Source organism: Pseudopipra pipra, chromosome 2 (assembly GCF_036250125.1).
Source record: "Pseudopipra pipra isolate bDixPip1 chromosome 2, bDixPip1.hap1, whole genome shotgun sequence".
Taxonomy (NCBI): Eukaryota; Metazoa; Chordata; class Aves; order Passeriformes; family Pipridae; genus Pseudopipra; species Pseudopipra pipra.
Window position 1 is genome coordinate 21,768,775 of NC_087550.1, and position 25,367 is coordinate 21,794,141.

General features: G+C 42.6%; 2 protein-coding genes across 4 annotated transcripts; one reads left to right on the top strand and one right to left on the bottom strand.

Annotated features, from left to right (window-relative positions):
* Positions 1-236: 236 nt before the first annotated feature.
* GPR161 (G protein-coupled receptor 161) lies at positions 237-13,757 on the bottom strand. 3 transcript variants are annotated; one of them, XM_064644299.1, is made up of 8 exons: positions 12,727-13,757; positions 11,135-11,224; positions 10,356-10,389; positions 9,636-10,140; positions 8,383-9,107; positions 6,779-6,883; positions 4,280-4,399; positions 237-2,957 (listed from the first exon to the last, which is right to left on the bottom strand). In XM_064644299.1, the coding sequence occupies exons 4-8, from the start codon at positions 10,001-10,003 to the stop codon at positions 2,710-2,712; spliced, it is 1,566 nt and encodes a 521-aa protein (XP_064500369.1). In that variant the 5' UTR covers positions 10,004-10,140; positions 10,356-10,389; positions 11,135-11,224; positions 12,727-13,757; the 3' UTR covers positions 237-2,709. The 3 variants fall into 3 exon arrangements, with proteins under 3 accessions (XP_064500369.1, XP_064500366.1, XP_064500367.1); XM_064644296.1 differs by having other exon boundaries at positions 12,213-13,757; XM_064644297.1 differs by lacking the exon at positions 12,727-13,757 and adding an exon at positions 11,822-11,933.
* A 38-nt stretch (positions 13,758-13,795) lies between these two features.
* On the top strand, positions 13,796-24,152 carry TIPRL (TOR signaling pathway regulator). The gene is made up of 7 exons (XM_064644324.1): positions 13,796-14,025; positions 18,641-18,820; positions 19,646-19,745; positions 20,906-21,037; positions 21,457-21,552; positions 22,293-22,355; positions 23,977-24,152. The coding sequence occupies exons 1-7, from the start codon at positions 13,925-13,927 to the stop codon at positions 24,127-24,129; spliced, it is 825 nt and encodes a 274-aa protein (XP_064500394.1). The 5' UTR covers positions 13,796-13,924; the 3' UTR covers positions 24,130-24,152.
* Positions 24,153-25,367: the final 1,215 nt, after the last annotated feature.

Sequence of the window (25,367 nt, forward strand, 5' to 3'; positions counted from 1 at the left end):
GAACCTGCCCCGGCATCACATCCAGCACCGCCGCGCTCTCAAAACCTGCCCGGGCTCAGAGAGCCCTGCTCGACCCAGAATGCCTCCCCGTCCTGTGAAAACTGCTCCAGCTGCTGCCGCTGTCAGGCTCATCCTGGGAGCTGAACGTGCTTTTAAAAGTAAAACACTTAAAAGATGAATTCAAGTTGAAATAACAGTAGTGTAAACAAATAGCGCAGACTATCAAGAGCCGGAAATAAGTGTTTGGTTTTTTTTCTCTTTTGTATTTAGGATGGGGAATACAGTTTTACAAAACGTGTGCATTTCTTCGTTAATGACAACTCAGGTGAGAGAATGACTTGGGTAGTAGCAGAATTACAGAAGGGTTATAACGTGTATACAAAAATATTAACAACATTTACACTAAATAACGGATTAGTGACATTAACACAGGAGCCAAATTCAGTCACGGTGTAAACTGATACAACCTGCCTGAAGGCTGAATTTGGCTCAGTACCTGTGTGAAAAATGTGCTTTTTACACAATACTAACGATTTTGTCCTTTCACATATGCCCTGGAATTTTTCTGCCTAAACACAGACCGTTTTGGGCCGGCACCGACTCCACCACAATGCATACGTACTGTGTGCCCTTTTCACATTCAGCAACGACTTTGCTCAGCTTGTTCCGAAGCAGGAATATTGAATAAAAGGGATGCACACAAAATACTTCGAGGCAAGCAGGCAAGCATGTTCCTTCAGGAGTGCTGAGTACTAGAAGCAGCTGTGATTGTAATGTTAACGATAGCAATAATGACCTCACTGCAGGGCATTTCCTGGCAAATACTGGGATTTTTAGTTTTGCTTTTCTAACGAATGCCCACAGGTGCCAATTTATCTAACACACTAGAAGCAAAAAATGCAGGAGTAAGAACCTCCCTATTATTGTTGTAGTCCTGCATTATGGAAAGAGCCATCTTATTGGAGCTTAAGTGTTCTTACTGTAACAGCCTGTTCTTAAATCAGCAAACCATGTACTGAATTTTAAGTATGCAGTTATATTTTGCATGGGAACTTAATGGGACTCAGGCAAGTTCATAAAGTCAAGTTGCTTTGTCCAGAGATGGACATAAGCTTGTGCTGAAATACATTTCTGAGTCAGGAACACAGACAAATAGGATGTCTAAATACAGTACTGGACTGAGGCTCTGCCTCACGACACTTCTGTGTCTCTGAATAACTCACACAAAGACAAAACTTAACAAGTCTACACCCAGTTTTTGCTCAGATGGAAACATCCTACTCTTGATTTCCAAACAATCTCCAGCAAAACCTCATACAAGCCACTTCTGGGGAAAGGTGAAGGCACAGGGGAGCAGACACAGAGTAAACAAATGCAAATCCTTGGTCCTTAAGTCCATTTGCTACTCACTGCCCACCCCCAAGGAATTATCCTGCTCACTTTTGTTTCCCTCTCCTTGAAATATGCAGTAAGGCAGGGCTGTAACCCCTCCAAAGTACAGAAGGGGGTAGCCCAGGAAGGCACAGAAAGGTTCCTGAAGCTGGATATACTTGTATGATCCACCTAATCCTTCTTTTAATAACAAACCTTTCCACCTTTGCAGACTGTTTCACTGCCAGCAGCTTGACTGTGCTGAGTTCCCGTTCTTTGGCAAGCAGGGCTGATCAACCTTCTCACAAAGGCCTAACAAGGTAATGTCTGTACAGTGCTTAAGAACATGCAAAGTGCAATATAAGTGCCAAATGTTCTTATTTTTGAGATTAATTAATACTCCAAGAATTAGAAGCACTGAGGTAAGTATAGCTTAAATACTACATTCCCTCATGACTAAAAAAAACAAAACACCAAACAACTCTTTTCTCTCTAGAAAAGATGAATCCTGAATATGAAGTGGAAATATCTTGTTTATATTCTGCCAAGCTTAGCACAGCCACACAGTGCCCTATTAGTAAAAGCAAAACCAGGGACATGAGCTGAAGTTCTCAGAGAAACTAAGAATTCTGCATTAACGATTTCCTCAAATACCATCTTTATGCTTTTCCAGCACAGGTCTGCTCCCACCCACTATATCCAGAGAGGCTGGTGCTCCGTACCTCTGAAGCAGTGCACAATCCACTGTCAGATCTGATGTGCCATTCTGATGGCTGAACAAACAGAAATATCCCCCAGCAAAGGTAAGTAGGACTATAAGCTGTGTGAGCTTTCTGAAAAATTCAGGTTTTGCCCTCAGTAAAGTCCATGCTCCTCATCTAGGAGTCTGTGACAGTAAGGCTGTATGCAGTATCCCATGCACAAGCTCCTATCAGAGCACTCCAGCTATCAAGTATCAACTGATTATCCTGGTGTTCAGAAGATGATGAATACAACAATAAATTAAAACACTGCACATACTTTTCCTGCTTTTTTCCTTTATCAGCTTTGGCCAATAATGGACCCAAGATTCAACAGACTAACAATCTGGTCAGCGAAACTAAACCCTCCATTCCTATGAACTGTGTGATAAAGACATGGCACAGAAAAGTCAATAGCACCCTAAACAGTAAACAAACACTACTGTAAAATGCTGATGCAAGTACCAAAATTCAGCTGGCTTTCAAATGTTGAAAAAACACTGAAAACATTCCGACAAGGTATCCTGGTTCTGTTGAAACACTAACAGCTGCAATAGGTCCTGCTTAGTGGTTCTCTTTTCTTACTCCAGTGCTGGTGTCAGATATTCCCTTCATCGATGCTCTGCAACTTCAGTCTTTGGCTGGCATGGGGCCTGGCACCACGCCGTGTGTTCATGCTGCCTCCTGGCAGAGTCCGCACCGGGAACAGGGCTCCTGGTAAAGAATCTTCCCCAAACAAGCTGAGTTTCACATCAGCTTCAATAGCTCTTGCTAGACTGGTTGCATAACTGTCCAGAGATTTATGGACTTCGGCTTTTACGTGAAGAACAGAATTCTTTGCAGCTTCTGGAAAAAAAGAGGTGAAAAAAAAAGCAGCATAAGTGTTGATCAGCACGGCTGTGCAAATGCTTGAAGACAAATATTGATCCTTTTTTACAGGTATGATCACGTCCTCTGCAAAATAACTGTTCTACAGAGCACATTTGCCAACAATACTCAGGCTTTCAAAACCATTCTATGAATACAATATCCCAGAGTGACCTGGGATACACCTGCTCTTCAGTGCTGGTGCAGTTGCTCTTGTAGCATCTGTATACTTCTCTACCCACCAACATGTTGAGTAACAAAGGTGTTCATCCTAAATGTAACTCTTCAGTGAGGCTGCTGAAATAATTTAAAGTCTCAGGGATCCTGAAAACCCTGAGACTTACCAGAGAGAATTGCTAAACCTGTGAGGAACTTTTTCACTAAAACCTTCCTCTTTTGCTCAGACGAAAAATTAGATGTCAGCTCCCATGTAATCACTCAAAGATAATGGGCAATGTATATGGTAAGGTATTTGTACAAGGAAATTATCTTATGCTGGGAAGAGGACTAAAGTGAATTTTGCTAAGATGTTTAAAAATTCCATAGAAAGGACTCTCATTATCTCAGGTTTTATTATTACTTGAATCTTAAAGGCTTTCTGCTCATTTTCATACTGTCCACAATCACGTACTGTTTAGAAAATTAGGAATAGAAGGCTAACAACCATATTATTGTAACTACCAGCATAAATAACTTCCCAACATTTTACAGATGATCACAGCAACACTTTGCTAGCAGAGAATCAAAAAGTGATTTGACTGAAATAAGTGCATGTGGTTCATCTATTTTCACCCATATCTGCTGAGGAACATACCCAGCAAAGTGAAATAGAAGCTAAGTGAAAAAAGTAAGTATAACAGAATAAAATTATATTCAGACTATTCAAGTGTGTAATAGAAGAATTTCAAGTTTGTGAATGATAAAGTTGAGAGGAGGCAGCAAATGAGGAACACAGGGATATTGCAATCAAAATATGAGCACAGAAAAATATATTCTCTGAGAAACACAAAACAGACTGCAACAGCCACCAAGATAAATGGAGTTGCAGAGGATACTGCTGTGCTATATAAATGATATGTATGCCAGCAATCCCAGCTTCTAACTTGTCCTTGTCTGTTGTTACTTCAGAACTTGAAGAAAGACCTGATCTTGCTTTCTCTTGTACCTGCATGAATGGTGAGGTCTGTCAAGGCAAAGAGTGATCAGTGATGTTGTAAGACAATTATGAAGGTTCTGAGAGACTTCCTGAGCAGGCAATATAGTTAGTTCTGAGCATTTACATACTTACCCCCTAAACTCACCTTTAATTTGCTCTACTTCATCTTCAAATGTCACTGAACTCCTCCGTCGAGGAGGACAGATGCAGTGTGGGGCATGAGGGCCATCTGAGCTATAATCTTCAAGAAGCATTGTATCTGTTCCTGAAACAATGCAAGCATTCTCAAGTAAGACAGTAACACTGGGATACAATGTCCTGGCAAAAACTTTTCTGCCTATAGCAGTTCCTTCAAAAGACGTCTAAACTCAGATTTTGGGAGTAAATTTCAGCTCAAATTAAACACTGAAAAGGAAAAGAATGAGGTCAGAGTTTTCATTCAAAGGATTGGGAAATCTTTTCTCACTAGCCATCTAAAACTTCAAGCAGATTCAAAATTCTCAGCTGAAGAGCTTATAATGTCAATAGGACAGCAGATAAAGGTGAAACCTTACCTTCAGTAAATAAAAGGTAAAGTTGAGAGCAACTTCTCCCATTTCCTGATGAAGACAAGAGGCTAACAGTGGCTACCCAAGAGGCAGACAACCATAGCTGCCAAATGTCTGCTTGTAATCAGACCTGGGTAGAATTTGAACTGCAGAATTTTTCTGTTCAATTTAGTTTGTCTCTAGTAACCTACTTTCACTTTCTTGAAGTGTATTTTAATGGGGAAAAATCCCTTGCTGGTTGGGAATGATTTTTGTCCAATGAGTCTTTTTTCCAGTTCAGGATTTTTTTTTTTTTTTTTTTTAAATTTCACCTCCCTGAATCTGCTTTGCACCTTTCCAACATAAAATAAGAGTTTAAAAAGCACAAGAAAATTCTTGGCATCTCTGCAATGCTTTCACACAGAGGGCAAGACTGCAGCCTACACCTTCCTTGTAATGCTGGTCTCTCTGCTGCATAAAGGAAAAGCAGAGCAAGTATTTTGTGGACACACTAGGGCACTGCTGAGAAAGCAGTCCTCAGGGAAGCTGTTGTTGGAAGACACAGATTGCACACATTCAATATATGGCACTCTACTATCAATCCATTTACTTCTGTGATGTGACAACAGACCCAGGACAAAGTCCCTTCCAGATTTTGTAACTCCTCTGGATGGTGATTTCATATCCCTCTTCACCCACTTGACTGCTTTTGATCTGAAAACAGTAGACTCTTACTGATCTACTAGGGTACCAAATCCTCCTCAGAAATGTAGCATGTAATGGAAGAGTGGCACTAGGAAGAAAGATATATTCTTCCATGCAGTAGAATTTTAGTGCTTTTTTTCAAATGTGGCTGGTGAAGAAATTAGCCTCTTATTCTTACATGGTGGATCTTTTTCCTTGGAATAACTGATCTTAAGGCAACATTTCTAGTAATTGGGACTCAGGTCTCACTTCGTATTTTGTGTACAGCTGGTACCACTTGGATTTTTTTCCTCTTTCATACTTTATCTGTTTTTCATAACATGAAAAGCCCAGTTTCTGTTTACCAGGGAAGATAAAGACACAACTGCACTACAGGCCACGGAATCACGTACTACATGCAGCAGGCAACACTGAAGAGGGACTAAGAGTTCTTGCTGCTCTTTAGTTCCTCACAGCAAAAGTATCCAGTGAAACATTATTTCACAGTGCATCACTATATATCCATTCCCAGGCTATGGACCATACTCCCTCTTTAACCAACAGTGGCACTTCTAACAGCACTCACTATCTCTTTAGTTCGTTCATTTGTTTAAACTGCTCACTGTCCTTCAAAAAATGGTAACACAACATCCACTTTACTGACACAGGTTTACCAGGATGTTGTTCTCCTTTATCACATAAAGCTGCAGAACACCCACAACAGGCATAAAACTACCAGCATAAAAGAACACCATAAATAAATCCCAGCTCCACAGTTTTCTTTTACAGAAGAAACAAACCCCTTACACCAAGTGAATATTAGAAGATCACCCTCTGCTGTCTCTACAGCAGAAATACTCTTAAACTAGGGCAGTTAAGGAGTGGTAGCTGAATCAACTGCCACAAAAATCTAGCAACAATTCTGGATAGAAAATTACCAGCAGAACTGTTTTTCCCTTTTCCAAAACAACTTCAATTGAGAGATCTTAAGTAGTGATGAAATCATAAGCTAAAGCCATTCCAAGTGTTTATATTTATATTGCAGGATGAACAAAACAAGGTCTCTTACAAAATAGAAAAGAGAAGCACATTCTCCACAGCCCTTTGTTGCTCTGTTCCTTGTGGATACAGGGAAAGTCTCCAAAGAACAATAGAAAACTAAAGGAGAAGGGCACAAAAGCAGTGAGTCTTGTTCCCAGGACACATTAACAAGGGAGGGTCATCATTCTGTAAACAGCATTTTGCAAGTAAATATATTGAGAACAAGGAAGGAAAAAAGCAACTGCAGCAGTTTTGTTGTAACAGCTGGAACAGATGCTTCATGTCATTCATCCACCAAGAGACATCTGTGTGTGTAAATACTGACTATCCCAGTGAGTTCTGCCAAGTGCAAGCTTCTGCCCAAGTAAAGAAAGCAAGAGACTTGTAGTTACCTGAATCCTGGGAGCAGCTGAAACCTGTGTCTCCTGTGCTGCTGCTGTTTCCTAATGGCCGTCCACCCACCATGAGGGCAGTAAGATGAGGAGATAGTCCCAAATCTGCAAGAAAGTTTTGTTCTTGTGAATGTTTCAGGGGTATGCAATAGTAAAAGCCTCTTCCAGTAATACTCACTCTACTGCTTTATTTATTATTCTGCTTATAAAACTTACCTTGCTGATTCAGAGTGCACAGCTTCTGGACTTCCCATCTTAGAAATCTCATCAGCAGCTCTCAGGTATTGTTGGAGTCTTTCCTTAGGGAAAGTCTCCTTTCTACCTGCACCATCTCCCTCCCACTCTTGTTTGAACTACATGTATTTTATGAGCTGGACAGGCTGAGCACCGAGTGTATACGCTCACAGGGATGAGAATATTTGCCAGGCACCTTCTAGACAGAGAATAACATGGTAGCCACCAGCAGCTGTTACAGGCTGCTAGTGAGTAACAAAGTTTATGAGCAAGGCTAAAGCACAGACATACCTGACTTCTTTCAAACCTTCAAAACAAGAAGGGAAGAGATCCTAGGTTTTTAACAAAGGTGCCTTCTTTGAATCTCACTTCAAGATTTTGTTTTGGGTTTAGTGGGGCTCTATTTCCCCTTCCTGTCAGCCTACAGCTAATACACCTGATAAACTTGAAACTGTCAGCTTCTTATTGCTTGGAAAGAGAGAGAAATTTCCTGTCTTTGCCCTTCCACCCCAGTTCCCAATGTGTTCATCCATAGCATCTCCTGGATACAGATTTGTCAAAACTCCTGCAGCTTGTGATGTGGCTGTAGCTGCAGAATCCTTTCATTCAGATGACAGTCTCTCCCAGTAATCTGAGGCTGCAGAAAAGATAACAGATGCCCTGCTGCTCTCACCTTCCTTCTGCATTTTAGATCTTCCTTCCCAATTAAATAACTTCAGTTCCTGCCTTGGCATGAAATATCCCTTGAAAGTGTTCTATTTTTGGAAGCTTCTGAACAGGGCCAGGCAAATGATGAAAAAATCAGAATGTCATTGCATTGCTACTTTAAAAAAAAAAAAAAACAAAACACCAAACCGAGCAACTGAAGCTCTCAGACTGCAACACGGGGAGACACCAAATAGTTCTATTTTTACATAGTTCTACTTTGTTAATGATCTTTTCTTCACAATCATTAAGCCTAAAAACTGAATTTACAGTAACACCAGTGTAACTTCAGTGCATCTCAGAGTTGTAGCATAAAGCCAGGAATCACAGAAAAAGTGTAGAAAAAGTACTACTGGTAGAGCTCAAATGTGGGCAACACAAAAGGAAATGCTTGAGAAAAAAGAAAATAAATATTTTTTATTAACCTTAACACTATGTTTTTCTCCGGCTGAGAAAATTTTACTAGAGTAGGAGAAACACGTTAACCACCAAAAAAAAAAATAATTCTCCTCTCAAGTGTCAGTGATAACCTGAGCAAAAGACTGATGAAAACTCCAGAAACATCCCACTTTTTTTAGAGAGCCCCGAAACATGCCAAGCACAGACATGAAACCTTGCTCTTAGTGGTATTAAGGAAGAGTGTCCTTTGCAGCCACACATCTTACCTGTGATCCTGTTGGAAATGCTGAATAACCTCGACGTCCTCTGCCGCTGAACAAAGGACTCGCGATAGTACCGATCCCCAAAGCACATCCCTAGTAGTTCCTTGCGCACTGTCTTGTTCCACAGTCCATAAATTAGCGGATGGCAAATGGCACTGGAAAAGGACAACCATGTAGCCAATGTCTCCAAAGCAGGGGAAATACTGTTTTTTCCCCAAAGTGCCTCTGATGTAATTACTACCATGTAAGGCCCCCACGTAATCACGAAAGCCCCGATGACAACCACAATGGTTATGAAAGCTTTGCATTGGTTGGCTGAGTAAACGACCCCTTGGAAAGCATTCCTTCGGCTGCCAGACGAGGACGTGGAGGTGCTGGAGTTTTTCCTCCCGTTCCTCTGCGAGTCCTCCTCCACGATGACGACGCTACCACTGTGGATTTTGCGGGCCTTAATCCTCGCCACACGGAAAATGAATCCATAGCAGATCATCATGACCACAAAAGGCAGCAGCGCGCACCAGATCTGCCAAAAGGCAGTGTAGCCGGCCTCTTTGTGCCAGGCCGCCACACACATCCACTTGAACTGGTCAAACTCTAAAGATGACCAGCCGAAAAGAGGAGGGAGGCAGCCAATAAGGGAATGCAGCCACACGTACACAAGAGCTACCACTGCTCTGTTGCCCGTTATCTTCATTGGGTAAACCATCGGGTACAGGACAGCATAGTACCTGGTGGGCAGGAAAAGGAGTAGTCAACAGAAGCACAAAAGACATAGGACAAAGAAAGGAACATATTTTAATGATGTTGATATCTAGCCCTTTCTTCTTCAAACATCGAAGCGGGCTTAGGGACCCTGTTTCTAAAAACAGTTACATGTAAAAATATGTATTGTTGCAGTCAAGACTGTCAAACTCAGCTGAAGGCACACACGCAACTATTAAATCTGTTCCTGTGTGTGAGTGCATGCTTAGGGTAGAATTTGGAATTTTAAGTCATTATTTCATGTTTCTCAAGTAGTGTGTTATTCACCATCAAGTGCTAAAAAACTTTAGATGCACGTCTGCATTTTGCATTATTGATGACATCACTTTGTCATGGTCCAGATCAAAATTTCACTAGGGGCTGAAGAAAAAAATGACACTATAACTACGCCATGTTACCCTCTGCATCACTTCTCAACTCTGTGAACAGCCAACAAGTCCCTCTATGAGATGACTAGGCAATTTGTTACAATTCATTAAAAAAGAGCGACTTACCGGTCTATAGCTATGAGTCCAAGGGTCAGCATGCTGGCTGAGCTGATCAGCATGTAGAGCAGGGCTGAGAAATTGCACCAAACAACTCCGAAAATCCATTCTCGCCTGATGGAGCTGGTGACAACAAAAGGCAGCACCAGTACAGAGAGCAGAAAGTTGGAAAGGGTCAGGCTGAACACAAACTTGTTGCTCAACGTGAGAAGGTAAGACTTCCGATACAGGGTGACGACAATCACCAGGTTGCCCAAACAGATGAAAATAGCAATGACGATGATAGCAATGGACTCGGTGACTCTGACTGCCCCATCTTCCTGCGTGGTGAGGTTCCTCAGGCCCTTCACGATGCCGAGGGAGGAATTGCTGCTCATGGTCAGAGCATGCAGAGCTGGAGCAGCCAAGACATGCTGAGCACTTAAAAGCAGAGCAACGCTCAGAAACACTCAGGCAGTATTTCTTCAAACTCCTTCCAAAGACTAGAGGCCCTTTTGCCTGTGTTAAAATTTACCTGTAATACACAGGAAATCATTTTAGACAGGCAAGCGAAGGGGTAGTAAATTGCCTATGGGCACACCAAAGAGATCAATGACAGCATCAAGCCTAGAACAGGGAAGAAACTGTCTGAAAGACAAGAAGAAGTGAAGGGGGGAAACAAGAAAGAAAATTAGTACATTTTACTTTAAAATTTTCTAAGGATATTACTTGTTTCTAGGTCATACTTACCAGCTGTGCATCTTACTCGGTCCCTTCATCTAGCCTGTGAAGAAACAAGAACATCGCTATCAGTCTTTTGTTTCTCTTACTTTAAAGAAAGTCACTTTTAAAAAAAATTCTGCCTGTTTATCCCAATTTTTACCTTGTATTCTGCCTATGGAGCGTTTGCTGGTGGTCTGGGGATGCCTGGCTAATCATACCCTGCTGACTCTTTCTTAACAGTTGCTAAGTAACATTCAAAGACTTGGGAACCATTGCATGTACTCTCCCAACATCACTTCTCCATGTTCATAATCACCTTAGCTACAGATGTGATTGTATTTTGCTGCCAATACCAAAGGACTGGGGGAACTGGCTTTCTGTACATGAGGTTTGAAAAACACTTCCTTGCATTAAACCAAGGTCCATGCTACAGAAATGCTTAAGAACCTTTAATCCTTGACTTCTCAGTCTTAGCATCCATCCCACTGACTCAAAACCTCATTTTGTGAAACCTTGTTATTTCTCCCAATTCCTTAGCCTGTTCCCCACTGCCTCCAACTGCCATTCACCATTCAATTCTTCACCCATCTGCAAGACAGCATACTGAAAAATAAAACCCAAGCCAAACAACCAAAAAAACCACCACCAAAAAATGCAAATATGCAGACCAGGAAAGTAAAAGAGTCCATTAAACAATATGACATTGATATTAGAATTTCTTGGAAGTTGGGGACTCAGGGAAAGCCATCTCAGCTAATTCTGCGGCTATGCCCAACCACGGGTCCCAGACAGCCAGGAGTACTCACAGAAATGCTTCCATCTGCGTGGCTGCTGTGGCCTTAGGCAGCAGTGTCAGTCTGGAGAGACGCCTTTTTTCCATTTTTATCTGTACTTTCCTAAGAGCGTAATTAAAGACATTACTGGGCCAATACTTTGTAGAAACACAACTTAGCTCCTCTCTAGCGAACTGACTGAGGCTGTTTGCAAAAACGCCTCCCCTCGAGTTTCTCTCTAAGCATGCCCGCACCACCTCTGCGGGCCTGTCCAATACTTTTGGACCGCTGCGCGTTTTGGGAAGGCGGTTTTTGCCCGCGGCCGCTCCCGGCACTGGCGACTCCCGGGGCACCCGGCGCTCCCCGTTCCCTCGCGGCCCCGCTGCTCAGCCGGGAGTGAAAGCGGCCTTCGGCAGGGGTGGCCCGCCTGGGGCTGGGCAGGGCAAAGAGCATCCCATCACATCCCGGGGCAGGGGCAGTATCCCATCCTATCCCAACCCCGGGCAGCCTGACCAGGCGTGCCGGCACACAAAAAGCGCGCGGGATCCAGCTGGGGGGCGGTTTCGCCATTTTGCCCCCGCGCTCCCTGCGGCAGCGAACAAAGGGCTGGGACAGGGTCCTCCGCCCTGGGCATCCATCGCCTACCCCCCCGCCCCGGGGGCGAGTGGGTCCCGCCGCCGCTCCCGCCGCCTCTGCCCCGCGCCCCGGCTCCGCACTCACCGCCCGCCGCCGCCAGAGTGGGACGTTCCTGGTTGCGGCGCCCGGGACCCCCCAGAGCCGCCGCGGCCCGAGCCTCCCCCACCATGGCCCCGGCCCGTCCCTGCCCCTCCCGCCGTCCCGCCCCGCCGCCTCGTCCCGCCGCGCCTCTTCCCCGACCGCCATGTTCCCCGCGGCCGCCCGCGAGGGGCGAGCGGAGCCTCCGAAATCCAGTAAAAAGTGTGTGTGTGTGGGGGGGTGGCTATCCATTTTACACGGATCAGGTGAAGCGAGTTGCCTCGGCACGTAGTACCAGGCAGTCACAGAGGGGCAGAGCCAAATCGCTACACCTCCGAAACGCTATTAAAAGTAACACAGCGAAGATTTTGGGAGGAGTTCTTCCCCCCAACACCACCTGAAGCAAGACACCGGATATAGGTGTCAGTATAAAGTACACAAATCTTCGTTCGCGAAGCCTAGCCATGATGATGAAAGTACACAGTATAAAGGGTGAACGATAATTAAATGCCGTGCTTGTGCATCACTAAGGCCTTTAAGCGCAGCGGACGACTGCTCTGACACGAGCTGTGCTATGTTTTGATTGCTCCGGGGAGTTTTTCATGATGCGGACATCAGTTTCCCGTAGCTGTTGTCTCAGCTTGCCCCTGTGCTCCAGCAGCAGGAGCGGGCCCATGTGTCTTGCTCCTGTGCCAAGGGAAATTCGTAGGGAGTTAAGTCTGCCCTTTCAGTGATGCAGAAAAGCAACACAATCACCTCCCCATTAGCAATGGAGTAGTAATTTATGTGTCATTTTCAACCAGTTCTACTGATGCTTTTCTACAGGATTTTTTAAGCTGCCATCACATTTTGACATTTTTAAAAGAGCATCTTTGGACAACATTCAAGAACCAATATGTTAAGAACCATACCCAACTCAGCACAGGGGATTCCACAACGGGCAGAAACTGATACCCAGGAAGTTCCACCTGCCAACACAGCAGAGGGCATTGTGTGATGAAGCCTGGTAATGTCTGCTGCACCTTTGAGCAAGGGCAGGGAGATGGCCCGGGGCCGTCAGAGGCTTTAGAGCTCCCCAGCTCCCACCCAGCCGTCCTGCTGCTCTCGGTGAGGTATCCGTGGGGAAGTGGCTGGAGGCACAAACACCCACGGGGCACACACATGTTCTCCACCAGCTGCCACAGACCGGCTCCCCGGGAATGGGGGCACGGGGGAGCTTGCTGGCTCCCTTTTCCTGTGGTGGGCAGAGACTAGAGAAAGGTCTGCTCTCCCCATGGTGGCTCCAGGAGCGCAGAGCAGCACGGAGCTCTCCATGTGTGGCAGCACCTCCCACCTGCCCCCCACACGTCACCTCATAGAATGGATCAGGTTGGAAGGGACCATCGTGGGTCACCTGGTCCAAACTCCCTGCTCAAGCAGGGTCATTCCAGAGCACATTGCACAAGATTGTGTCCAGACGGTTCTTGAATATCTCCAGTGAGGGAGACTCCACAACCTTTCTGGGCAACTTGTTCCAGCACGTGGTCACTCACACAGTAAAGAAGTTCTTCCTCATATTCAAGTGAAATTTCCTGTGCATCAGTTTCTGCCTGTTGCCTCTTGTCCTATTGCTTGGCACCACCGAGAGCCTGGTTCCATCCTCTTAGAACTAGATATTTATACACATTAATGAGGTCCCTTCTCAGCCATCTCTTCTGGAGGCTAAACAGACCCAGCTCCGTCAGCCTTTCCTCGTAAGAGAGATGCTCCAGTCCCTTAATCATCTTTGTCACCCTCCTCTGGACCGGCTCCAGGATCTCGATGTCCCTCTTGTTCTGAGGAGCCCAGAGCTGGACACAGCACTTCAGATGTGGCTTCACTAGGGCTGAGCAGAGGTACTGGAACACCTCCCTCTGCCTGCTAGCAAAGCTCTTCCTAATACATCCCAGGATTCCGCGCCCGGGCTCCGCTCTGCCGGCGCCCCTGGAAGCGGAAGCGCTGTGAGGCGGCTGTTCCGGCGTTGCGGTCGCTGCCGTGAGCGCTGTGCGGTGTGGGGAGGAGAGGAGCTCCGCCGCCTCTGCCGCCCGTTCTGGCTCCTTTTGCCTTCTCCTCGGCGGAGAGGAGTCCGCCATGCACCCGGTTTTCCAGAGCAGCCGGCGCGACTTCACCTTCGGGCCGTGGAAGCTGAGCGCCGCCCGCACGCACATCATGAAGTCGGCGCAGGCCGAGAGGTGGGGCGGGCTCGGGCCGGGGGGGGCGGCACGGCACGGCACGGCACGGCACGGCACGGCACTGCATAGCACAGCACAGCACAGCACAGCACAGCACAGCATAGCACAGCATAGCACAGCATAGCATAGCACAGCACAGCACAGCACAGCACAGCATAGCACAGCACGGCACAGCACAGCATAGCACAGCACAGCATAGCACAGCACGGCACAGCACAGCATAGCACAGCACAGCATAGCACAGCACGGCACGGCACAGCACAGCACAGCACAGCATAGCACAGCACGGCACGGCACAGCACAGCACAGCACAGCATAGCACAGCACGGCACAGCACAGCATAGCACAGCACAGCATAGCACAGCACGGCACGGCACAGCACAGCACAGCACAGCACAGCGTCCCCGCTGCTCGGGGACCCCGCGGGGCTGCCGCCTCAGCCCCTCACAGCGAGGGCTTTGGGGCGCCTGGGCGCCTTGTGCTGGAAGCACAGACCCTTCCCAGGGCGGGAGAGATGCTTCTCAGTCCAGTTACTAGGGGGGAGGGGGAGCTCTTCCCTCTTTTTTCAAGATGGGAAGCTTGATTCTTTGGCTGGAGAAACTAGGGTGATTTGGGTTACAGGTGATTTCCAAAATTTGGTTTTAATGATTGCTGAAGGGAGCCTACAAGAAAGAGAGGGGATTTTTACAAGAGCATGTAGTGACAGGACAAGGGGGCAGAGATTCAAACTGAAAGAGAACAGGTTTAGATTAGATATTAGGAGGAAGTTCTTTACTGTGAGGATGGCCAGACACTGGAATAGGTTGCCCAGAGAAGTTGTGGATGCCTCATCCCTGACAGTGTTGAAGGCCAAGCTGGATGGAGCTCTGAGCAACCTGGTCCAGTGGGAGATGTCCCTGCCTGTGGCAAGGGGGTTGGAACTCGATGATCTTTAAGGTCCATTCCATTCCAAACCATATTATGATTCTAGTGGTTTTGGAGATCTGGACCTCTGTGAACTGATGCCTGCTAATTAGAAGCCTGATTTTCTTAATTACTTTTTAATGGTGATTAAGGGCCCTTTAAATGTGGCCGGTGGACTCTCTACCTTAGTAGCATGTCTTGGTAATAGCTATATTAAGGTAGTGGTTTTCATTAAAAATTTATAATTTGCTTTCTTCTTGTAGTAATTTCCACTTCTGTCAAACCATTGGAGAAAGTGTTCCTGTGTCAGCATCAAGCACTTAAGTCAGATTTGCTAATGTGGAGCTGAACAGTTCAGCTGTGCCATAACTGACCACAGTGGCAGCTAAATTCATCAGATACTTCTTGTTTTCAGTTTCTGGAATAGTGGAATACAATTTCTTGTTAGTCATGTTAAATGTATGCTCATTCATCTTGCTTTTCCCTTTCCTGAGATTAATAAGGCCTTCTCCAGGAGAAACTGGCTGCCCTTGGCTTGGATGGGTGCACTGTTTTCTGGGTGAAACACTGGCTGGATGGCCGGGCACAGGGAATGGTGGTAAATGGAGTTACATCCAGCGGGTGGCCGGTCACAAGTGATGTCCCCCAGGGACATCAGTATTTGGGCCTGTCCTGTTTAATATCTATCGACAGTCCGGGATGAGGTGATCAAGTGCACCCTCACTAAGTTCACAGGTTGGATGGGAGTGTTGATCTGCTGAAGGGCAGGAAGGCCTTCAGAGGGGTCTGGACAGACTGGATCAATGGGCTGAGGCCAATTGTGAGAGGTTCAACAAGTCGAAGTGCTGGGTCCTTCACTTGGGGATCAACAACCCCAGGCATCACTACAGGCTTGGGGAAGAGTGGCTGGAAAGCAGCTCAGCAGAAAAGGCCCTGGGGGTCCTGGTCGACAGCAGCTGAACATGAGCCAGCAGCGTGTGGCCAAGAAGGCAATGGTGTCCTGGCTTGGATCAAAAATACTGTGTCCAGCAGGGCCAGGGAAGTGATTGTCCCTCTGTACTCAGCGCTGGTGAGGCTGGACTTCGAGTGCTGTGTCCACTTCTGGGCCCCTCGCTATGAGAAGGACATTGAGGTGCTGGAGCGTGTCCAGAGAAGGACAATGGAGCTTAGGAAGGGTCTGGAACAGAAGTCCTGTGAGGAGTGGCTGAGGGAGCTGGGGTTGTTTAGCCTGGAGAAAAGGAGGTTCAGGAGTGACCTTATCACTTTCTACAACTATCTGAAAGGAGGTCGTAAGAAATAATAGAACAAGAAGAAACAGCCTCAGGTTGCACCAAGGGAGGTTTAGATTGGATATTAGGAAAAATTTCTTCACAGAAGGTGTTGTCAGGCATTGGAACCTGCTTCCCAGGGAGGTGGTTGAGTCACCATCCCCGGAGGTGTTTAAAAGATGTGTAGACATGGCACTCAGGGACATGGTTTCCTGGTGGACTTGGCAGTGCTGGGCTAACGGTTGGACTTGATGATCTTAGAGGTCGGGTTCAATCTAAACAATTCCATGATTCTAATTTGTTTGATAAAGTCTCATGTCTGGAAATGCTATGCTTGTTTTTAATTAGCATTATAGTAAACTATGTAAATGTTAATTTTTAAACATAACAACATAATACTTTTTTAAAACTGGGCATCTGCCTTAAAACAGGTAAAACCTATGTTCCTTTTTCCATCTTTATCTTATGCCTAAAATAATCTCAAACTGCTTCTGACTAATGATCCTTTGGTTTTTACAGTTACAGGTGAGAAAACTTGAATCGTGTGATTTAGTAGTTTTTCTGTAATGAGGCTTCAACATCCACGTAAGCTGTACCTGTGTCCTGTGGGGGAAGGAGGGCTGTTCTTAGAGCATTTCATTTTTGTGCCATATTTGAAGACTTATTTTGTAGGATGCTACCTCTTAAAAATATAGATCTTTTTTGTTAAGATTTTTAATTGTTAAGATTTGTTAAGATTGTTAATTCTCTTCATTATTTGTGAACAAGCGAGAGACTTAAGCTGCCAGTCTAAGAGCCAAATTGCCTGCTCTACTTATTTTCTGATCTATTCAGTTTCTTTAACTGTACCTATTTTAAATTAGTCACCTCTGTAATTTTCAGAAATTACTTTTGTTTGTTTAGATGTTTTTGAGGAACGCACAGTTTTTCAGAACGTGTTGAAAAAGACTGAAAAGTAAAGCAGCAAGAGGCATAACACAGGCTTGAAAGAACACAGAGGATTTTGCAGGGTAGGGAAGTCCAAAAATAGCCATTTACCTGTAGATCTCGGTACCTAGCATGAGATCTGCAAAACAATTCATCCCACTTCAAATTTGAAAAGTCAGAAACCATCTTGTTGCAGTGCTTTTAGTCAGCTTCCTTTTATAATTTATTTCTCTTGGCATTTTGCCTTTTTTTATTGCTCAGGGAACATCATTAGTATCTGTAGGAGTTTTATTTCTGGCAGATATGTATCGCAAAAATCCCTCAGCAGCCTGTGTGGAAAAGTGAAGAATTAAATGTGCCATAGCCAAGAACTCCTTTCTGTGCTAGAGTTGGTCTTTGCAGGTCAAGGGACCTACACTTGATGAAATGGAAAAGTTCATAATGTTATTCTGCCTTCTCTGGGAAAAATGTAGGATCTTATTCTCCAGGTCTATGAATTTGCTTTTTGTAATTTAGTAAGGTTAGCATATTGTTCTTTTTTATGTAGGGTTACTGAAATAACCACTTTTGTTCAGGAATGCCTTGTTATCAATGTGAACATTGTGATTACGACACTTTTTGTCCTTCCGTCCTTCAAATTAATGTATTTTCCTAAAGTTTTCTTCTCTCCAGATGTCATGTATTCCTTTTTGATCTTGAGAGGTAAAGTAGGTAGCGGTAGGGAGAAAAAGAAGTATGTGAAGCCTTTTAGTAATTAAGGGTCAGAGTGTATATCAGGTGGTGGGGTGGGTGTGTATTTATATATAGCATATGTTTATATGTACATAAGTACAAATAAGTATATAGATTGATGCAAAACAGAACGTGAAATAGGATGGTTTGAGATTTTCTGGAGGGATCATGCTTATTTGGTTCATGCAGTACCTTGTTCAGTTGGATCTGTGGCTCTGGCTGTGGCTTTTCTGCTTAAAGTTATAAATACCAGTACCAGTCTTCTACCAGCTTGGAAAAGTGGTAGATCACAGTAGTGTCTTCTGTGCTTTTCACATACTATGCCAGGGTTCTTCTAAGTGTCTTTTTTGTAGGCTTCTAAATTTGGAGGTATGGACCACTGTGCCTAGTGAGTTCAAACTTGCTGAGGATGAGTGCTTGTTCCTAGAAGTTCTTTTTGAGCACCTGCCAGAGTAGTTCATGGACCACCCAGGAATTTGCTAGTAGAGGTTAAAAACTCCTTCTCCATGCTTCTCAGATATTTTTTGATTCCTCATGTGTGAGACTTTGTACGAGCCTGATGGAGAAGGAATGTTTTGGAAATACTTTTGTGGTGAAAAAGTCACTTTGGTTCAATGATTCCGCATTTCAGGTCAAATGATTAACCTGGGAAAATACAAAGTCTTGCAGAACACATCAGTGATATGCCTTCTAAATTATTATGGTCTAAAGAATACTTATTCCAGAACAGGGACTGCTTTTACTGAACTATAGCTGACTGATGTGTCTTTTATTTTTCTCTGCAGATTGGCCGATGAATTACACATGCCTTCCCTGCCAGAAATGATGTTTGGAGACAATATCCTAAGAATACAGCATGATCATGGTTTTGGAATTGAGTTCAATGCTACAGATGCTTTAAAATGTGTCAATAATTGTCAAGGTATGATCAAAGTCGCTTGTGCAGAGGAGTGGCAAGAGAGCAGGTACAGTATTTTATCACCAGTGGGCAAGTACTGGTGTGTTGTATGTGAAACTGTCATAAAGTAGTTAAAAGAACAGACCAAACTCTTGAAGACCATGTTGCATTTGGTTCTGCCCTAGGTACAGCGTGTGATCACAGAAGTCACTTAGCTTTTCTTTGCTGTGATCATCCTATCTGTTAAATTAGGTCTGATGTATTTTTCAGTTGTGTCTTGGCTTTCTTAAAATAAACTTCAAGTTTAACATGGCTCAGTGCTGTTCCTGTTTATTCAAACTCACAGGGCCTCCAGCATTACAAGATTCTGTGGTATTTCAAGGTGCTGTACATGTTTAAAATCTTAGTCTTAGGAATAAAGCAGAACAATTACCATGCATGAGAACTAGCTGTAATGCTTGGTATTTACCAAATTAGTTTTAGAGCACCTGGAAATAAAACACAGAGAGAAAGCAAAGTTGTCATGAAAACTAAGGCACATTGCAGTGTCAATGGTTGCTGTGTGTCATCAGCACATCACTTTCTGCCAACTTAAAGAAAAAATGATCTTGAAATACAAATTTTTCAGCAATATTGCATGAAATCTTTATTTTGACTCATAGAACTGAGATAGTGTTAGCACAGGAATTCTCGTAATGGTTTTCTAAGTTATTATGGAAACAGATGTTGTGAAACTATGATTGTCTTAACATCGTCATTGCAGCACAAATCTTCTGTTTTTGTTGGAGAATAATGTGGGAACCATAGTGCACAGTCGTATGTGGGATTGTAATTTTTTGAGAATTACTACAAAGCAATTACTACAAACCTGTTTTCTCTTTCCCTTTTTGAGGAGTGAGACTGAGCACACTAAGGAGGTTGTCAAGCCGTATGACTGGACTTACACAACAGACTACAAAGGGACATTGCTGGGAGATACTGCAACATTAAAGGTAATGATTTTCTCCATGTTAAATGCTGATCACATATTGCTTCAGTCAAACACTTTTAAAGCTGTCATTTACGTTTCAGTAGGCTTCCGTAAAATCTAAAGCATGCTTCATAATTTCTGACTGCAAAGTATAGTTTGGGCTTATCCTGTCTCTCAGCATGTTATCCTAAAGAAATCATGGCTTATTTTAATAACTGGAGGGGTGGGGGGAGGGTGGGTGGTGTCTTAAGGCATTTTAGGATTAAAGCACGTGGGAATATTCAGCACTTGCTGGGTGCCCCTCTGAAGCTCTGAGCTGCTCACACACAGCAGAACTATCAACTATGTAATTCTGTGTTACCTTTGTGCTCTGTTACTTGCCTGTTTGTCTAAGCAGATATGTAGATCTTGCTGCTTTCAGTGATTTTATGTTATTGCAGCAGTAACTCCTCTTATTTAAACTCACAAGCCCTCCCATATCTTGAGAATAAGACTAAAGTTCCCAGTTTTTCTTTACTGTATACAGATTTCTTGCTACTAAGTAGAAAATCTATATTAATTCACTAGAATACTTTAGTTAGAGATCATATGAGTTATTCTGGAATTAAAAATGCAGCATAGAAACAAACCATGTGTTGGCCTGTAGTCTTAAGGCACCAGAAGTGTATTAGGGTCTATCCACCATGAGGTGTATTAGGTCTTTCCACCATGAGGTGGAAAACATATAGGTACTTGATTTTCACAGAAAGGCTTTATTAGAAGCCTTTTCAGGGTCTGTAGTGAGAAGAGATACTGAACGTGTGGAATCCTGTTTATAAACCCGAACTTCTCATTTGTATGGTAAACATGAGGCATCTTCAAATGTTTTGGAAAAAACATTTGAGAGAAAGTGAACAGAATTGTTTGCAGCTAAAAACCTACTGAGCCCGTATCCAGAGGGAAGTTTATTAAGAATTTTCCACTCTTAGCTGTTGCTTTTGCTTGATGTTTGTTTCCAAGAGGATACTCTTGGAAACTTTGGTTTTAATTTTAACTTCTTCTCCTAGAAATCTGGGATATTTTAAGGTTTGAGCTCTAAAAGCTTTTTCTTTTCTAAAACTGTGGAATTCAAAAGATCAGGACAAACTTTTTGTGGTTTGGCAACAAATTAATGTGCTAACTGTTCTTAACCTTTTTCTTTAGGTTGTTCCTACAACAGAACACATAAATACAGAGAAATTGAAAGCCAGGGAACAAATTATGTTTTTTGAAGAAGTACTTCTGTTTGAAGACGAACTTCACGATCATGGAGTATCAAGTTTGAGTGTAAAAGTAGTGAGTATTTAGAGGCTTACACAAGATGCTTGGTGACTCATTGGCTAATAAATGCAAAATGCAGTCACTTTTTGCGTGTTCTTCCTTCTGGGATTTAAACTTTAGAACACAAACTTCTTTATCCTTGCTCTTAGAAATACAATCTTACTGGAAAATATGTTGCTTTGAAATCTTTCTATCATCTGTCACTTGCTTCAGGGAGCAATCCTTTCCCTCTTTCTGCATCCTGCCTAAGAATCTTTTGAGGCACTGTCTGCCCTATTGTTCAGCCATGGTTGTAGCAAATCAACAGCCCAGATTTTGGCTTTACTACTGAAAGCTCCTCATACTATCTTTCATAGTGAGTATCTGATGCAGATAATTGCATACTTAAAGTGTACCTTTGTAATATGCTGAATGGAACATCTTTATTTTTGCAGAGAGTTATGCCTTCCAGCTTTTTTGTGCTGTTGAGGTTTTTCTTGCGAGTTGATGGGGTACTTATCAGGATGAATGATACGAGGCTTCATCATGAGGTAAACCCTTATTTTCCATCATGACTATTTTACAGAGGTTCTCTTGCCGTGTTACTTTTATAGACCTGATGATATTCCTCTAATTTAATACTGATGTTTGGGGGCACAGAGGTTACCTGAACTGAACTTTCATTTGTCTTTTATAATTGTGGGGGTGCTGAACTAGCAACCAAGTGTGGGTGCTGTGGAGGGAGGTGTTACATGAGCAGAGTAGGCTATTTCTCAGGTGAAGTAATCACTTAAATACATGTGACAGACACAGATTAGAGAAGGAAGTACAAGAGGAAAAATAGGCAACAGTAAATAGTTTGATACTGTTCTTTTCTCCAAATAAATTATTTTTGGCTTGTCTAATAGAGTGTTTAGACTGCAAGTGTTAACTTGCAAATAACTGTCCATATTCCATTGAGTTCTGATATCTCATAAATAATACAGAATGTTAAGATTTAACTGGTTTGGTTATTCTGTCTAACTGTATTTGTACTGATGAAGTAGTTCAAGGTGAGTAAAGATTAACAGGTGTATTCAGTCCTAGCATTTTTTTTTAGGCATGCACACAGAAAGGTGATTTTTGGAAAAGAGAACATTGCTATCAACTTTCTCTGTCTTTGTGAATTTGAACATACATTTCTGCTCCCAGATGAAAATCTGTGGTCAACGAAATTCAAATGTATACTGAATTCAATGTATTTAAAATGCTTGGCTTGCACTGATACCAGATGATAATTTTTTTCCATTAGGCTGACAAAACCTACATGTTGCGAGAATACACATCCAGAGAAAGCAAAATATCAAGTTTAAAGGTATTGCATTTTTTAAACTTACTTTTTTTTTTTCTTTCTGTCTGCTTTTTTGTTTTACAGTCAACATAGAAAATACTGTGTCTGTAAGTCATTCTTTGTTAGTTTTGGAACTGATAGAGAGGAAAAATCTTTCTACTTATGCAGCATTTGTTTTAGTGATTTGCATTTGTAAACAAACAGGATTTGCATTTGTAAATGCTCAGATCACATGGCAAGAGATGGGATTGGGTTACTTTTTCTGCTTGTGAGTTACCAAGATTTTTTATTAGTTATTTTTTCATAGAACTCTTCAGGTATAAAATCAGGTATTCTATGTCCCCTGATGCTCAATTTCAGGCCTGGTTGTATGCTTGCAGATAGTGTCAGAGATTAAAATCTGTTTGGTAATAGACTCATTCACTTTTTCTCAAATAAGTTTAATACATGACCTTCCAACTCTAGGAATGGTTCAGCATAATTTGTGGCACATTTGGAGTTGCAGCTGTTGATTTTTATTCTTGACCCAGCACTTGATTTTTCATATTCTTGTAACTTTCCTTCTCCCTTATTTTTCTTTCACTTGGAAAAAGTGACTAATGCTAACCTTCCAAAGGGAATATTTTTGCAAAATGTTTTTTATCTTGTGAGGAAAGGGGCACTGCATCATTTCTTAACAATATGTGACCCCTATAAAGAGGACTAAATCCAGACACGAGCTTTTTGAATAGGTTTGTAATTTTTGAAATATGAGTCAGTGATCTAGGTTTTATTTCATCTCATGTTTAAAAATTATCATCTGTGCTGTTAAGTAATTTTTCCTGCTTGTTGTTATAGAGAGGAAATGCATATGGCTTTTCAGTTCCCTCGATTAGCTTGCATAGGTAAAGCAGAAAAGATTCCTGCTTCACTGAGATTTGAAATAATTAAAACAGTGGTATGGCTCCTTGCATGGCAAGGGTAGCCAAAGGGCAGGTTGCATTTGAATAGCTCTGGGTGCACTTCTTAAAGAATGTTGTTAGAAAGTTTGGAGGTTATTTGTTCAGTATAGCATTATTTTTTTCCATCACATGTCTTGTATATGGTGATCTACAGAGATCTCCAGAGAAAGGTACTGATTCACTTAATGAAACCACCTTGTTTGTTAAAATATGAAATTAAAATCCAGTGAGTTTTAGTATTTTATATACATGTCTGTGGTGAATGTCATAAAACTAAGATACATGTTAAGATTGATCAATTATCAATAGCTAAATACAAGCAACTCCAGGGAATATATCGCAATGGCTAGAAGACATGGAATCCCTTGTGGCCATCCTAGTCTCATCTAGAATTAGAACCTTAAAAAGACTTTGTTACATTCCCATTTTAAATATATTTTTAAAAAACATTGTAGCTGTTTATGGATGTCTCTGACTTTCTTGTGCTCTTATAATCTGCTGCTTAAAAATGTTAAATCCCTTTCCCTGGCTTATTGATCCACATAAGGAGTAAGACTGTATGTCCATTTGAAGTTATAAGATAAATTTTAATAATCATACCTGACTTCAGGTAAATTATAGATTAATTGTCTGTAAAAGTTTGGAGTACTTTTTTTTCCCCTTCCTTTCATTCACTTGTTTCATATAAAATTTTTGCTTTTTAGCACGTTCCGCCTTCCCTGTTCACAGAACCTAACGAGATCTCTCAGTATCTACCCATAAAGGAGACAATCTGTGAAAAATTAGAATTCCCAGAGAAGCTGGAGCCTAAGCCAGAAGCATCACTGGAAACCATGTGTGTTAAGTCTAATAAATAAATGTGACTTTATATGGACTTGAAGTAGACTGGAGATGATGTGATCACGTATTCGTTGCCATGGGGGGTATTTCACTAATAGTGGAATGAAGAATTTGGCTAATTTTTCTGTAGCCTTAAGAGAAAACATTTCAAGCAGGTTTTGCTAATGGTGTTTTTTGGTTGTTTTTTTTTAACCTGTATCTGGAATTGATGATAAGCTGGTGGTGAGTGATAATTTTCAATGGCACTGGAGAAATGACAATTAAGAGTCTGGGTTCTGTTTAGTTCACCAAGTAGGCAGGAGTATTTTCTGGACCCTCCACCACTAACACTTTTATGAAGATTTTGTTATTGCTGCTTCAGATATTAAGAGATTACTGGCATTGTAAAGTTGGCACGATTTATTTTTATTGAGAAATCATCCACAGTAAAAAGAAAAAGAAAAAAAACTCATCTGCATTTATTTTGATCTGACAGTCCTAAACTACACATTTTGCTTGGCTTCCCCTACTGTGAGCTGATAACCAACTGTTACTCTCTGATCCAGAGTCTCACCTAAGAATATTCATTTCATCTGAGGATAGGTTTAGGGGTGGGGGGAAAAAAGGGATTTGTTTGACACTATATAAAGGTAAAATGACTTTCTTTGTAAAGCAGTTAATTCTGATGTCAGGCAGATTTCTCTAGACAGTTCTGGAGACTCAGTTGGGGCCTGGATGCTGCTCCAGTCACATACAATATTGGACATGCATTGTTCTGCACTGACCATTTGTTGGATGCACTGAATGGTGCCCACATGTGATGGTTATACTGCCCTGAAAGTCAAATTGCCAAATTGCAGCGTGGGTTGAGGCTGCAGAAGACAGGGGTGTTTAATCTGTAATCCCTAAAGGATGCTGTATTTGGAGTTTGCCAAAGAGATCCTGTATGGCCTTAAAAGGATGCTAACGTGTTCCAGATACATAATTTTGGTTTATTATAAAATTCTTTAAGTTTTAATATTAATAGCATCGTGATCGCTTGTACAGTATGGTTTTAACACTTTGTAGATTAAACTTAAATATTTGTGTTGCTTTTGGAAATCCTACAGTATGTTAATGGTTTGGCCTAAGAATGGGGCAGCTGAGCAGGCTTGTCTCCGTGTACTGCTGACTCTCAGTGCAAGAAGCAAGTCACTGCAGTGAAAAGCAGGCTGTGGTTTAAGGTGATTACAGATAAGAATGAGTATGCATTCTCTTGTCTTGGGGGTTTTGTTTA

Coding starts and splice junctions, on each gene's coding strand:
- GPR161 (XM_064644299.1), bottom strand. CDS start 10,003: ATGAGCAGCAATTCCTCCCTCGGCATCGTGAAGGGCCTGAGGAACCTC. Junction 6,884..8,382: donor CATTTCCAACAGGATCACAG/GTAAGATGTGTG, acceptor ACTTTCTTGCAG/ATTTGGGACTATCTCCTCAT. Junction 2,958..4,279: donor TGAAGTAGAGCAAATTAAAG/GTGAGTTTAGGG, acceptor CTTTTTTTCCAG/AAGCTGCAAAGAATTCTGTT.
- TIPRL (XM_064644324.1), top strand. CDS start 13,925: ATGCACCCGGTTTTCCAGAGCAGCCGGCGCGACTTCACCTTCGGGCCG. Junction 18,821..19,645: donor GAGGAGTGGCAAGAGAGCAG/GTACAGTATTTT, acceptor TCCCTTTTTGAG/GAGTGAGACTGAGCACACTA. Junction 22,356..23,976: donor GCAAAATATCAAGTTTAAAG/GTATTGCATTTT, acceptor TTTGCTTTTTAG/CACGTTCCGCCTTCCCTGTT.